This window comes from Bufo bufo, chromosome 2 (genome assembly GCF_905171765.1).
Source record: "Bufo bufo chromosome 2, aBufBuf1.1, whole genome shotgun sequence".
In the NCBI taxonomy this organism is placed as follows: Eukaryota; Metazoa; Chordata; class Amphibia; order Anura; family Bufonidae; genus Bufo; species Bufo bufo.
Genome location: NC_053390.1, coordinates 9788229 through 9803232, shown reverse-complemented (window position 1 = coordinate 9803232; position 15004 = coordinate 9788229). Strand labels below are relative to the sequence as shown.

Genomic DNA, 15004 nt, shown 5'->3' with positions numbered 1-15004 from the left:
TCATAGAACTTTTTATTTTTTGTCACAAGTTAGCGGAAAATGATGATTTTATTTATTTATTTATTTTTTCTTACAAAGTCTCATATTCCACTAACTTGTGACAAAAAATAAAAACTTCCATGAACTCACTATGCCCATCATGAAATAGCTTGGGGTGTCTTCTTTCCAAAATGGGGTCACTTGTGGGGTAGTTATACTGCCCTGGCATTTTAGGGGCCCAAATGCGTGCGAAGTAGTTTGGAATCAAAATCTGTAAAAAATGGCCGGTGAAATCCGAAAGGTGCTCTTTGGAATGTGGGCCCCTTTGCCCACCTAGGCTGCAAAAAAGTGTCACACATCTGGTATCTCCGTACTCAGGAGAAGTTGGGAAATGTGTTTTGGGGTGTCATTTTACATATACCCATGCTGGGTGAGCTAAATATCTTGGTCAAATGCCAACTTTGTATAAAAAAATGGGAGAAGTTGTCTTTTGCCAAGATATTTCTCTCACCCAGCATGGGTATATGTAAAAAGACACCCCAAAACACATTGCCCAACTTCTCCTGAGTACGGGGATACCAGATGTGTGACACTTTTTTGCAGCCTAGGTGGGCAAAGGGGCCCACATTCCAAAGAGCACCTTTTGGATTTCACAGGTCATTTACCTACTTACCACACATTAGGGCCCCTAGAATGCCAGGGCAGTATAACTACCCCACAAGTGACCCCATTTTGGAAAGAAGATACCCCAAGGTATTCCGTGAGGGGCATGGCGAGTTCCTAGAACTTTTTATTTTTTGTCACAAGTTAGCGGAAAATGATGATTTTTTTTATTTTTATTACAAAGTCTCATATTCCACTAACTTGTGACAAAAAATAAAAACTTCCATGAACTCACTATGCCCATCACGAAATACCTGGGTGTGTCTTCTTTCCAAAATGGGGTCACTTGTGGGGTAGTTATACTGCCCTGGCATTTTAGGGGCCGAATGCGTGAGAAGTGGTTTGAAATCAAAATCTGTAAAAAATGGCCGGTGAAATCTGAAAGGTGCTCTTTGGAATGTGGGCCCCTTTGCCCACCTAGGCTGCAAAAAAGTGTCACACATCTGGTATCCCCGTACTCAGGAGAAGTTGGGCAATGTGTTTTGGGGTGTCTTTTTACATATACCCATGCTGGGTGAGAGAAATATCTTGGCAAAAGACAACTTTTCCCATTTTTTTTATACAAAGTTGGCATTTGACCAAGATATTTAGCTCACCCAGCATGGGTATATGTAAAATGACACCCCAAAACACATTGCCCAACTTCTCCTGAGTACGGAGATACCACATGTGTGACACTTTTTTGCAGCCTAGGTGGGCAAAGGGGCCCACATTCCAAAGAGCACCTTTCGGATTTCACCGGCCATTTTTTACAGATTTTGATTTCAAACTACTTACCACACATTTGGGCCCCTAGAATGCCAGGGCAGTATAACTACCCCACAAGTGACCCCATTTTGGAAAGAAGACACCCCCAGGTATTCGCTGATGGGCATAGTGAGTTCATGGAAGTTTTTATTTTTTGTCACAAGTTAGTGGAATATGAGACTTTGTAAGAAAAAAAAAAAAAAAATCATAATTTTCCGCTAACTTGTGACAAAAAATATAAAATTCTAGGAACTCTCCATGCCCCTCACGGAATACCTTGGGGTGTCTTCTTTCAAAAATGGGGTCACTTGTGGGGTAGTTATACTGCCCTGGCATTTTCCAGGGGCCCTAATGTGTGGTAAGTAGGTAAATGACCTGTGAAATCCTAAAGGTACTCTTTGGAATGTGGGCCCCTTTGCCCACCTAGACTGCAAAAAAGTGTCACACATGTGGTATCGCCGTATTCAGGAGAAGTTGGGCAATGTGTTTTGGGGTGTCTTTTTACATATACTCATGCTGGGTGAGAGAAATATCTCGGCAAAAGACAACTTTTCCCATTTTTTTAATACAAAGTTGGCATTTGACCAAGATATTTATCTCACCCAGCATGGGTATATGTAAAATGACACCCCAAAACACATTGCCCAACTTCTCCTGAGTACGGCGATACCAGATGTGTGACACTTTTTTGCAGCCTAGATGCGCAAAGGGGCCCACATTCCTTTTATGAGGGCATTTTTAGACATTTGGATCCCAGACTTCTTCTCACGCTTTAGGGCCCCTAGAATGCCAGGGCAGTATAAATACCCCACATGTGACCCCATTTCGGAAAGAAGACACCCCCAGGTATTCCGTGAGGGGCATATTGAGTCCATGAAAGATTGAAATTTTGTCCCAAGTTAGCGGAAAGGGAGACTTTGTGAGAAAAAAATAAATAAAATCAATTTCCGCTAACTTGGAAATAAATGTCTAAAAAATTTTACGGATTTGGATTCCGTGAGGGGTATTGGGAGTTCATGTGAGATTTTATTTTTTGACACAAGTTAGTGGAATATGAGACTTTGTAAGAAAAAAAAAAATCATTTTCGTAACTTGGGCCAAAAAAATGTCTGAATGGAGCCTTACAGGGGGGTGATCAATGACAGGGGGGTGATCAATGACAGGGGGGTGATCAGGGAGTCTATATGGGGTGATCACCCCCTGTCATTGATCACGCCCCTGTAAGGCTCCATTCAGACGTCCGTATGCGTTTTGCGGATCCGATCCATCTATCAGTGTATCCGTAAAAATCATGCGGACATCTGAATGCAGCCTTACAGGGGGGTGATCAATGACAGGGGGGTAATCAATGACAGGGGGGTGATCAGGGAGTCTATATGGGGTGATCACCCCCTGTCATTGATCACGCCCCTGTAAGGCTCCATTCAGACGTCCGTATGCGTTTTGCGGATCCGATCCATCTATCAGTGGATCCGTAAAAATCATGCGGACGTCTGAATGGAGCTTTACAGGGGGGTGATCAATGACAGGGGGGTAATCAATGACAGGGGGGTGATCAGGGAGTCTATATGGGGTGATCACCACAGTCATTGATCACGCCCCTGTAAGGCTCCATTCAGACGTCCGTATGCGTTTTGCGGATCCGATCCATCTATCAGTGGATCCGTAAAAATCATGCGGATGTCTGAATGGAGCCTTACAGGGGGGTGATCAATGACAGGGGGGTGATCAGGGAGTCTATATGGGGTGATCACCACAGTCATTGATCACGCCCCTGTAAGGCTCCATTCAGACGTCCTTATGCGTTTCGCGGATCCGATCCATCTATCAGTGGATCCGTAAAAATCATGCGGACATCTGAATGGAGCTTTACAGGGGGGTGATCAATGACAGGGGGGTAATCAATGACAGGGGGGTGATCAGGGAGTCTATATGGGGTGATCAGGGGCTAATAAGTGACAGGGGGGGGTGTAGTGTAGTGTGGTGCTTGGTGCTACATATTGCTGAGCTATCTGTGTCCTCTGGTGGTCGATCCAAACAAAAGGGACCACCAGAGGACCAGGTAGCAGGTATATTAGACGCTGTTATCAAAACAGCGTCTAATATACCTGTTAGGGGTTAAAAAAATCACATCTCCAGCCTGCCAGCGAACGATCGCCGCTGGCAGGCTGGAGATCCACTCGCTTACCTTCCGATCCTGTGAACGCGCGCGCCTGTGTGCGCGCGTTCACAGGAAATCTCGCGTCTCGCGAGATGACGCGTATATGCGTGACTGTGCGCAGGGCTGTCGCCTCCGGAACACAATCCTGCGTTAGGCGGTCCGGAGGCGGTTAAGTGTTCCCTTTATTTTTTTGAGCAGTGTATTTCAGAAGAATATTTAATTAACTCAGATCTAGGATGTGTTATTTTTGTGTTCCCTTTATTTTTTTGAGCAGTGTATGTTGGTTCCTCTGTAACAGGAGGGTGAGTAGTGCACTACAAGTGCAACTCAAGAAGAGTTTCTAATTCATATCTTGCTCTTAAGAGCAGTTATATATTGCAAAGTTATATATGCTGTTTCAAAAGGTGTGCATTTGAGTTAAGGGTACTTTCACACTAGCGGTTTTCTTTTCCGGCATAGAGTTCAGTCACAGGGGCTCTATACCGGAAAAGAACTGATCAGGCATATCCCCATGCATTCTGAATGGAGAGTAATCCGTTCAGGATGCATCAGGATGTCTTCAGTTCAGTTGTTTTGACTGATCAGGCAAAAGATAAAACCGTAGCATGCTACAGTTTTATTTCCGACGAAAAAAACTGAAGACTTGCCCGAATGCCGCATTTTTCCCCATAGGATTGCCGGATCCGTCCTTCCGGCCTGCGCAGACCGGTTAAAATGTGAAAAAAAAATACAAGACAGATCCGTTTGTCCGCATTACAAGCGGAGAGACGTATCCATTCTTGCAATGCATTTGTGACATAGATCCGCATCCGGATCCTTCTCACAAATGCTTTCAGTCATATCCAAATCGGCAGATCCGGCGGGCAGTTCCGTCGACGGAACTGCCCGCCAGATCACACTGCCGCAAGTGTGAAAGTAGCCTAAGGAGAGCCCTAGGGAAGAGCGGTTTAAAAATTATTCCTGTTGGAATAAATCTGTTATACAGGGGAGGGGTTTTGGAGGGAAAGGGAGGGGGAGGTACTCACTCCAACATAGGTATAGGGTTATCATCACATTATATGTAGAATCACTTTTATGGTTTATATCAAGACTATGACACGCATGACTAGGATACTCAGCTGGAATGTGAGAGGTATGGCTGACACGCGCAAGCGTCATAGTATTTTCAATTAGCTACTGCGTTTTCAGCCAGCCATCTGCTGTTTACAAGAAAAGCACCGAACCAAGGATACATTACATTGGTTAAAAAAAGCTTACTCATGCGGTGTTATCCTCACATTCCAGGGGAGTAAGTATATTACTACATAAGGAAATTAGATTTGAATGTATTAAGGAATATTTAGATGAGGAGGGAAGATCTATATATCTACTATGCATTGTTGAAGGCATTCAGATGATACTGGTTGCATTATATATTCCTCCGCCATTTGCGTCGACCCGGCTGAGAGTAATCATTGAGTATGTGGGAAAATATTCTGGAATTCCATGGATGTTGTTGGGAGATTACAACTGTACACCAGACGATTGGATGAACAGATGTAGGGTGGAGGGATCTGGAAGATCCCCGGGCGCATCGGCACTGTGCAATATCATGACAGAGGTGGGTTTACTGGATGTATGGAGACTGAGGCACCCGACAGTACGCAAATACTCATGTAGCTCGTCCACATATTGCACCTTATCTAGAATAGACTTAGCACTGGTGAATGATGGTATGTTTCCAATTGTTAGTTCCTCCGATTATCTCCCCAGGTCGATTTCAGACCATGTCATACTGGAATTGGAGCTGGACATTGGGAGGCCTAGAATTGGGCCGAAAAAATGGAAATGCAATGCAGTTTGGTTGCAAATTCTGGGGGACCTGACAAATCTGACTGTATCCCTTAAAGAATATTTAACTTTTAATACAGGCACGTCGTCTCCTCATATGGTATGGGATGCTATGAAAGCATATCTGAGGGGGCTATTGATTAAGTCCATTAGTGCACATAAATATAGATCTAAAGCAGAGGATGTCAGGATGCACAGTGAGGTGGAAAGGGCGTTTGGGGTAACGCCTACCCAAGATACCAGTAGGGCATTAAAAGAGGCGCAGGAACAATCTTCCGAAGGTCACAGACAGAAAACGTACTTTTTCTAAACAACGCACATAGAAGGTGAAAGTGTAGGACACACACTATCGGTTATTTCCAGGGCTCAGCAAGGTTCTTCATGCATTGTGGAATTGTTGGATTCTCAGGGGAGGTTGTGTACAATTACAGAAGACATTCTGGGAGGAGATATTTATATTTACCATTGCACCCCACATGGAATTTTTTTCCATCTCCCCAATACATCATTTGCAATATTAAATGGTGGAATTAGAAAATGCAACTTGTCCCGCAAAAAACAAGCGTTCATACGGCTATGAAAATGTAGAAATACAAAAGTCCTGGAAAGGTAGGGAGCAAAAAACGAAAATGCAAAAAACCCTCCGGGGCTGAAAGTGTTAACTGTATGGTTTAAAATATGTCATGAACATAATATGTCTTCCTAAACAGGATTTATCAGATGTTTTATAGAAGCCGTTATGTGACATCTATTAAGCTTTTATATCCAAATATACAACCTGAAATGAAAACAATGTCTATGACCCAGTGATATATTGTTTCCTTATATTGTGGCCATATGGCTTCTCTCTTGTGTGACTTCACTAATGACCCTAATTATGGCTTTAGAAGCAAAAACATATTTCTTATTCTGAATGCAGCTTCTCTCCTGTGTGATTCCTCTTATGTTTTAGAAGACTTGATTTATCTGAAAAACGTTTCCCACATTCTGAACATGAATATGGCTTTTCCCCAGTGTGAATTCTCTCATGTGTAACAAGATTGGATTTCTGTGTAAAACATTTCCCACATTCTGAACATGAATATGGTTTCTCTCCTGTGTGACTTCTCTCATGTATAACAAGATCTGATTTATGTGTAAAACATTTCCCACAATCTGAACATGAATACGGCTTTTCACCAGTGTGAATTCTCTCATGTGTAACAAGATTGGATTTCTGTGTAAAACATTTCCCACATTCTGAACATGAATACGGCTTTTCCCCAGTGTGAATTCTCTCATGTGTAACAAGATTGGATTTATGTGTAAAACATTTCCCACATTCTGAACATGAATATGGTTTCTCTCCTGTGTGACATTTTTCATGTATAACAAGATCTGATTTCTGTGTAAAACATTTCCCACATTCTGAACATGAATACGGCTTCTCTCCTGTGTGACTTCTCTCATGTATAACAAGATCTGATTTATGTGTAAAACACTTCCCACATTCTGAACATGAATACGGCTTTTCCCCAGTGTGAATTCTCTCATGTGTAACGAGATTGGATTTCTGTGTAAAACATTTCCCACATTCTGAACATGAATACGGCTTTTCCCCAGTGTGAATTTTCTCATGTGTAACAAGACTGGATTTATGTGTAAAACATATCCCACATTCTGAACATGAATATGGTTTCTCTCCTGTGTGACATTTTTCATGTACAAAAAGATCTGATTTCTGTGTAAAACATTTCCCACATTCTGAACATGAATACGGCTTTTCCCCAGTGTGAAATCTCTCATGTAAAACAAGATTGGATTTCTGTGGAAAACATTTCCCACATTCTGAACATGAATATGATTTCTCTCCTGTGTGATATTTTTCATGTATAACAAGATATGATTTCCGTGTAAAATATTTCCCACATTCTGAACATGAATATGGCTTCTCTCCTGTGTGAATTCTCTCATGTTCAACAAGATGTGATTTCCGTGTAAAACATTTCCCACATTCTGAACATGAATACATTTTCTCTCCTTTGTGACGTCTTCGGTGTGTAGAAAGTCCTGAGCTGTTTGTGGATTCTTTACCACAATGAAACATTTTAATCCTTTTCTGACTTGTACTTGCGGTAACAATCTGTGATTGGTCAGGAGAAGGTTCCTCATAATTAGGAGGATTATATGACAGATCTGTACTGTGATGTCCTGGATGCACATTAAGGGTAATGAGGGTTTCTCCTGAAGAGCACTGCAGGATATCTTCATCTAGTGGTAACATGACATTTTCACATTTCTTACTGGGATTTTCTGTTCAGATAAAAATGAAAATTTGTTTAAAATTTTTTATTTTTCTGCAAACTACAGAGTAGACAAACCTATAACATTCCAATTCGGCTGGAAGTTGATCCAGCAGGAAGGAGAAGTGTTCATTCATTTGAAATCCATTCCTGACTTTGGCCAAAAAACTGCACTTGTGATCCCAGCCTTACAAAGCTTCTATTACTTCCTGACAAAGTCCAGGATTCTGGTTTACACCAGGTCATGACTTTTATTACATACAGTAAATAATGACTTAACAAAACGAAAAAAATTGAAAAGCCTGACCATGTCTGGAAACAATGGAGCATTGTAAGCCCCGCCCCTGCAGAACCTGCCTGTTGTTTGTATATGTGGAACCTTAAACTCCCCCCTTTTTGGACAGATTATAAGAGCAGCACAGATCAGTCACTGGTTATCTACCAGCAAGTTCACACAGAGCAGATCAGCTGCAGACATTTCTGTGACTGTCCCGCTACCCTGAATGTGGCTTGTAATAATCCATGCACCTGCTGCAGAAACACCCAATATATGGAAATGTCTACAATAAATGTGCCCTGTGTGAACACGCTCTAATGCAGCTGGAACATTCTGGGAGATGCAATTACTGCTAGAAGTCACACGTTCAGTCTGAAGGGGATGAGCAGATAATCGCTGAAGTGATGGACAACAGGATCACATTTAGCAATTTAAAGCCGATGCCGGACAAGAATTTTACTACAAATTGTTTCACATTTTATTGAGACACCAACGACTTAGGCGACTTTCACACTGGCTTTTCGACTTTCCGTTTGTGAGATCCGTCATGGGCTCTCAGAAGTAATCCAAAACAGATTGGTTTTGCCCTAATGTATTCTGAATGAAAATGATCTTCTATAAGAGGCTGGTGCTCCTCCATTACATGTCACTGCACACACGTGTATACACTGCACATGACGGGTCTTACCTTGTGATATAACAGGCTGGTGCTCCTCCATTACATGTCACTGCACACACGTGTATACACTGCACATGACGGCTCTTACCTTGTGATATAAAAGGCTGGTGCTCCTCCATTACATGTCACTGCACACACGTGTATACACTGCACATGACGGCTCTTACCCTGTGATATAAGAGGCTGGTGCTCCTCCATTACATGTCACTGCACACACGTGTATACACTGCACATGACGGCTCTTACCTTGTGATATAAGAGGCTGGTGCTCCTCCATTACATGTCACTGCACACATGTGTACACACTGCACATGACGGCTCTTACCTTGTGATATAAGAGGCTGGTGCTCCTGCATTACATGTCACTGCACACACGTGTATACACTGCACATGGCTCCTCCATTACATGTCACTGCACACACGTGTATACACTGCACATGACTGCTCTTACCCTGTGATATAAGAGGCTGGTGATCCTCCATTACATGTCACTGCACACACGTGTATACACTGTACATGACGGGTCTTACCCTGTGATATAAGAGGCTGGTGCTCCTCCATTACATGTCACTGCACACACGTGTATACACTGCACATGACGGCTCTTACCCTGTGATATAAGAGGCTGGTGCTCCTCCATTACATGTCACTGCACACACGTGTACACACTGCACATGACGGCTCTTACCCTGTGATATAAGAGGCTGGTGCTCCTCCATTACATGTCACTGCACACACGTGTACACACTGCACATGACGGCTCTTACCTTGTGATATAAGAGGCTGGTGCTCCTCCATTACATGTCCCTGCACACACGTGTATACACTGCACATGACGGCTCTTACCTTGTGATATAAGAGGCTGGTGCTCCTCCATCATGGCCTCCTTGTACAGATCCTTGTGTCCTTCTATATACTCCCACTCCTCCATGGAGAAATAGACAGTGACGTCCTGACACCTTATAGGAACCTGACAACACAATGACACCGTCATCACCCAGACCCCTCCAGTGCTGTTACTGGAGAATTTCCCAGCATTCCCACCAGTGTCACCTCTCCAGTCAGCAGCTCCATCATCTTGTGGGTGAGTTCTAGGATCTTCTGCTCATGTATCAGGGGGTGAGGGGGAGGCTCTGTGATGGGGGGAGGGGTCCTGCTCCGCCCTCCTGACTCCTGGAGATGGATGATGGGAGTCACACAGTCCCCCGATGTCTTCTTCACTATTGTGTACTCCTGTGGATGGAGAGAGACACTTAGGGAATAAACCCTTCAGGGGCCATGTGCTCTCCTCCGTCCTCTCCTCCTGGTACAACGTGCCTACTTACCTTCTCATGGCTCCTACAACATGACTATTGGTCACTGGCCACATGACACATCACTCACCATATTGGGGGCTGATCTTCAGGTTCTCCATCACTTGGAAGGACTGGAGGCCGTTCTCCAGGACCCTGGACTCTTCCTATCACTTCCTATGATGGATTCTCCTTCCCGATGTCTGACTTGTTACAGAATACAATAAAGAGGAGAGAAATCTAGAAAAGTTTACCTCTCCGCTCAGCAGGGAGATGATCTCCAAGGTGAGGTCTAATATTCTTCTGCTGATCTCCTTCCTGTCCATCCTTGGTGGTCATTCAGGAGAAGAGGAGAGAACTGGAGGAGCTGGAGGCTTCTAGTACTGCAGGCGCCTTTATGAGAAGAGGAGAGGAAATCATCCAGGGGACAAGACCAGATGTCACCTCCAAAACCGCACTTCCTGAGCCTGGAGGGGCCCCGCTTCTCAGAGCCCCCACCACATGGATTCCAGGGGCCCCAACATGGAGATCTCTGGTGGCTCCACAGGAGATAAGTGTCTGGTAGATGCAGGTCCCACCTCTGGGCTGTGCTCAGCTGTGTCCAGAACTCCTAGAGAAGAGACTGGAGAGAGCTGAGCTCAGGCCGGGCCCCCGCTCCATTCATTCTCCTCCTGGAGGCAGGGGCCCCTCACCAGGACAGTCAGGGGCCACTACTCCTCCCCATCATACTAAGCTGAGGAGCAGAGAAGGATTTCTTGTGTGTAATGGAAGAGAATCTCCAGAGGTGACATGTCTGAGCTCTCCACCACACTGTCTCCTCACAGCTCATCTTACCTGCAGGCTGGAGGAATGGCTGATACCAGAGAGAACAAGAGCCCTGACTACCGACCAGGACCTGCCCGGTATCTGCTGCACTGCCAGAGCTGAAGGACCTGGGGTGACGTCACCGTCATGTGATCAGGGGGCGGGGCTCAGGAGTGACTACCGACCAGGACCTGCCCAGTATCTGCTGCACTGCCTGAGCTGAAGGACCTGGGGTGACGTCACTGTCATGTGATCAGTGCAGGGGGCGGGGCGGGGCTCAGCAGTGACTACCGACCAGGACCTGCCCAGTATCTGCTGCACTGCCAGAGCTGAAGGACCTGGGGTGACGTCACCGTCATGTGATCAGTGCAGGGGGCGGGGATCAGCAGTGGAAAGGAGAAGAGGTGGGGAAGGACCTGGGGTGACGTCATCGTCATGTGACCTTCAGTGCAGGGGGCGGGACTCAGCAGTGGAGAGATATAGAGCTGGGGAGGGACCTGGGTTGGGGGATGTCACATAGAAACATAGAACGTGTCTGCAGATAAGAACCATTTGGCACATCTAGTCTGCCCAATATACTGAATACTATGGATAGCCCCCGGCCCTATCTTATATGAAGGATGGCCTTATGCCTATCCCATGCATGCTTAAACTCCTTCACTGTATTTGCAGCTACCACTTCTGCAGGAAGGCTATTCCATGCATCCACTACTCTCTCAGTAAAGTAATACTTCCTGATATTACTTTTAAACCTTTGCCCCTCTAATTTAAAACTGTGTCCTCTTGTGGTAGTTTTTCTTCTTTTAAATATGCTCTCCTCCTTTACCGAGTTGATTCCCTTTATGTATTTAGCAGTTTCTATCATCTCCCCTCTGTCTCTTCTTTCTTCCAAGCTATACATATTAAGGTCCTTTAATCTTTCCTGGTAAGTTTTATCCAGCAATCCATGTACCAGTTTAGTAGCTCTTCTCTGAACTCTCTCCAGAGTATCTATATCCTTCTGGAGATATGGCCTCCAGTACTGAGCACAATACTCCAAGTGAGGTCTCACTAGTGCTCTGTAGAGCGGCATGAGCGCCTCCCTCTTTCACAGTCATGTGATCAGTGCAGGGGGCGGAGCTTTCTATGGAGAAGGATCTGTAGGATTGAGGATTTTTTTCTCTATACATCTAAGGAAATGCTGGGAGTTGTAGTTCTCTGATATGCTTTCATAGCAATGTGGATGTGCTGGGAGTTGTAGTTCTCTAGTTTAATTTGTTATGATAACAGCCTGGACAGCCTGGGAGTTGTAGTCATTTTCTCTGCTATACTATAATGACAGCCTGGACATGTTGGGAGTTGTAGTTCTCTCCTCTGTTTTCTGCACATGATTACGGGGGTGGCCATCTTTCCTGATGCTGAGAGCAGCATTTAGAGCTATGATTTATAGCAGCTGCATGGACTATGGGCACAGTGGACAGGAGAGGATTGTGGGCATGCTTTGTGAACTGAGCAGAGGCCATTGTGCAGGGAGGGGGAGGAGGTAAGCTGTGACTCCTATTGTAAATGATGGATCCTGTGTTATCTATACTGAGGTGTTAGAAATGATAGAATTAGTCTTGCGTTGTATCTCCTCCTGTGAGCGCTGCAGGTCCCTTGTGAAGTGGGTTCAGTTCACACCAGACATAAAAAGAAAGAAGAACGGACGGCGTTGCTCCTCTAGGATCCACAAGCAGATTAGATCCTAGACGGCTCCTCCTCCGCTCCTTCTCCGTGCTGCCAAACACGGCTTCTCGTGTGGATTGCGGTACGGCTTCTACACGTTCCGCGTCCTCAGCTTCCCTCCAGGCTCTTCTCTTCCCCTCCAGACTTCTATGCCCCTCCAGGCTCCTCTGTTCCCCTCCAGACTCCTCTGTTCCCCTCCAGACTCCTCTCTGTTCCCCTCCAGACTCCTCTCTGTTCCCCTCCAGACTCCTCTCCGCTCCTGCAGACTCCTCTCTGCTCCTCCAGGCTCCTCTGTTCCCCTCCAGACTCCTCTGTTCCCCTCCAGACTCCTCTCTGCTCCTCCAGACTCCTCTCTGCTCCTCCAGACTCCTCTCTGCTCCTCCAGGCTCCTCTGTTCCCCTCCAGGCTCCTCTGTTCCCCTCCAGACTCCTCTCTTCCCCTCCAGGCTCCTCTCTTCCCCTCCAGGCTCCTCTCTTCCCCTCCAGACTCCTATCTGCTCCTCCAGACTCCTCTGTTCCCCTCCAGACTCCTCTGTTCCCCTCCAGACTCCTCTGTTCCCCTCCAGACTCCTCTGTTCCCCTCCAGGCTCCTCTGTTCCCCTCCAGACTCCTCTGTTCTCCTCCAGACTCCTCTGTTCTCCTCCAGACTCCTCTGTTCCCCTCCAGACTCCTCTCCGCTCCTCCAGACTCCTTTGTTCCCCTCCAGACTCCTCTGTTCCCCTCCAGACTCCTCTGTTCCCCTCCAGACTCCTCTGTTCCCCTCCAGGCTCCTCTGTTTCCCTCCAGACTCCTCTGCTCCCCTCCAGACTCCTCTGCTCCCCTCCAGACTCCTCTGCTCCTCCACACTCCTCTCTTTCCCTCCAGACCCCTCTGTCGCCTCCAGGCTCCTCTGTTCCCTCTATGGAAGCTTCTAGAAGGTTCCCATTAAAAAATGTCATGCTCATGGAAACCAAGCCCTGCAGGACTAGGTAGGATTGTAGTGGCTTCTGCTTGTCCCTGGTCTTCTTCAGGACTCGGGAACGAGAGGGATGGGAGAAAAAATGTAGACAAATATTATCCAGCAGGTAATGGATAGACCGTCCAGCTCCTCAGGATAATCAGCCGTAATCTGATGATGGCCACTTCTTTTGTACCTAATTCTGGAATCAGGAGGAAGGAACTTCTCCAGATGAACCAAACATTTCCTTGCAGACAAGTAGTCTTCTGCGACATCAGTTCAGATCTTTGTAATCACATAGAAGGATTCTAAAATGACCAGAGAGTTTGGATTCTTGTCCCAGACACAGAGGAGGTTACAGTGCAGAGATTATGTGAGATATGGCCCAGTGGACCTCCTGGATTGGTGACCAGGTCTACTATTCTTATTGAACTGTACAATTTGACAGGCTCGAGAAACAACTTACCTCCTGGTGAATGGTAGTTATCCTGTTGACAAGGTTATGGACATTGCTTGAGCGTCCAGAACAGATCCCAGGAACTTCAGGTCACAGGACAGTCTGAGATGAGACTAAATTCATGAGAAAGTTGTTCTGCTTGAGACACAGGGCCGGCGTCAGCACCCGGCATACCCGGGCAAGTGCCAGGGGTCCACTGTTCCTTAGGGGACCCACTCGTTTCCGCGTTTAACCATTTTTACATACTGTTGACAGCGCTGCTGCCGCCTGACAGGATGTCCAGGTGGAGCGTCAGTGTGTGAGTACAGTGGGACACAGACTGTCAGCGAGGACTCGTCTCGGAGGACACAGGGGCGGAGGCCGAGGTGATCAGCAGGCGCAGCTGCAGAAGATTCAAGACAGCAGAGCAGCCGAGCCCAAGGAAGGAAGCCTGGAGTTTTATTAGAATTCAGGGCAGGGGAACAGACCAGTAACATGGCCGCGGGGCTTATGTTCACCAAGATAAAGGCTGAAGCCAATCATTGAACAGAGCATAGAGGACATGGACATACACTAACTATTACCATGTGTTGCTCCGCTCAATAAGCACAAGCCTAGAAAACACAATGTAAACTCCTACAAGAAAATACCAGAACGCATGAAATCCATTATACACTTTATTGGCAAAAATTCATAAGAGGAAATTTTCCTGTTTTGATTTTTTATCCAATAAAGTGTAATATTATTATTATTTTCTTATAGGAGTTTATGTTTTAGGCCTCATGCACACGGCCGTTGTGTGCCCGTGGCCGCATTCTGCAGGTCCGCAACGTAATACACGGGCACCGGCCCATGTGCATCCGCAATGGGTCCGCAATCACAGAGATGCTGAACAGAAGCGCGGATCGGAACCCCACGGAAGCAGTACGGAGTGCTTCCATTGTGTTTCTGCCCGTGCCTCCGCACCCCAATAAAATATAAATTATTCTATTTTTTTGCGGGGGGCGGACGGATCGCGGACCCATTAAAGTTGAATGGGTCCGGATACGTCCCGGACGTTGCCCGTGCATTGGAACGGACGCACAATGGCCGTGTGCCTGAGGCCTAAGGGCTCTTTCACAGGAGCGGATGCCGTGCGGGTAATCACTGTGTGATAGACAGCCAAGCCCCGCTCCGGACAGCCGAGACGCGGAGCAGTAACATGATTGATGATG

The 15004-nt window shown here is 46.1% G+C and overlaps 1 protein-coding gene across 1 annotated transcript in view; it reads right to left on the bottom strand.

The window, feature by feature from the left end:
- LOC120991969 overlaps nt 1-15004 on the bottom strand; it is a 562088-nt gene that overhangs the window by 515043 nt on the left and 32041 nt on the right. The window contains 1 exon segment of the mRNA XM_040420728.1: nt 6338-7429. Within this exon segment, the coding sequence (XP_040276662.1) occupies nt 6338-7429 (1092 nt within the window).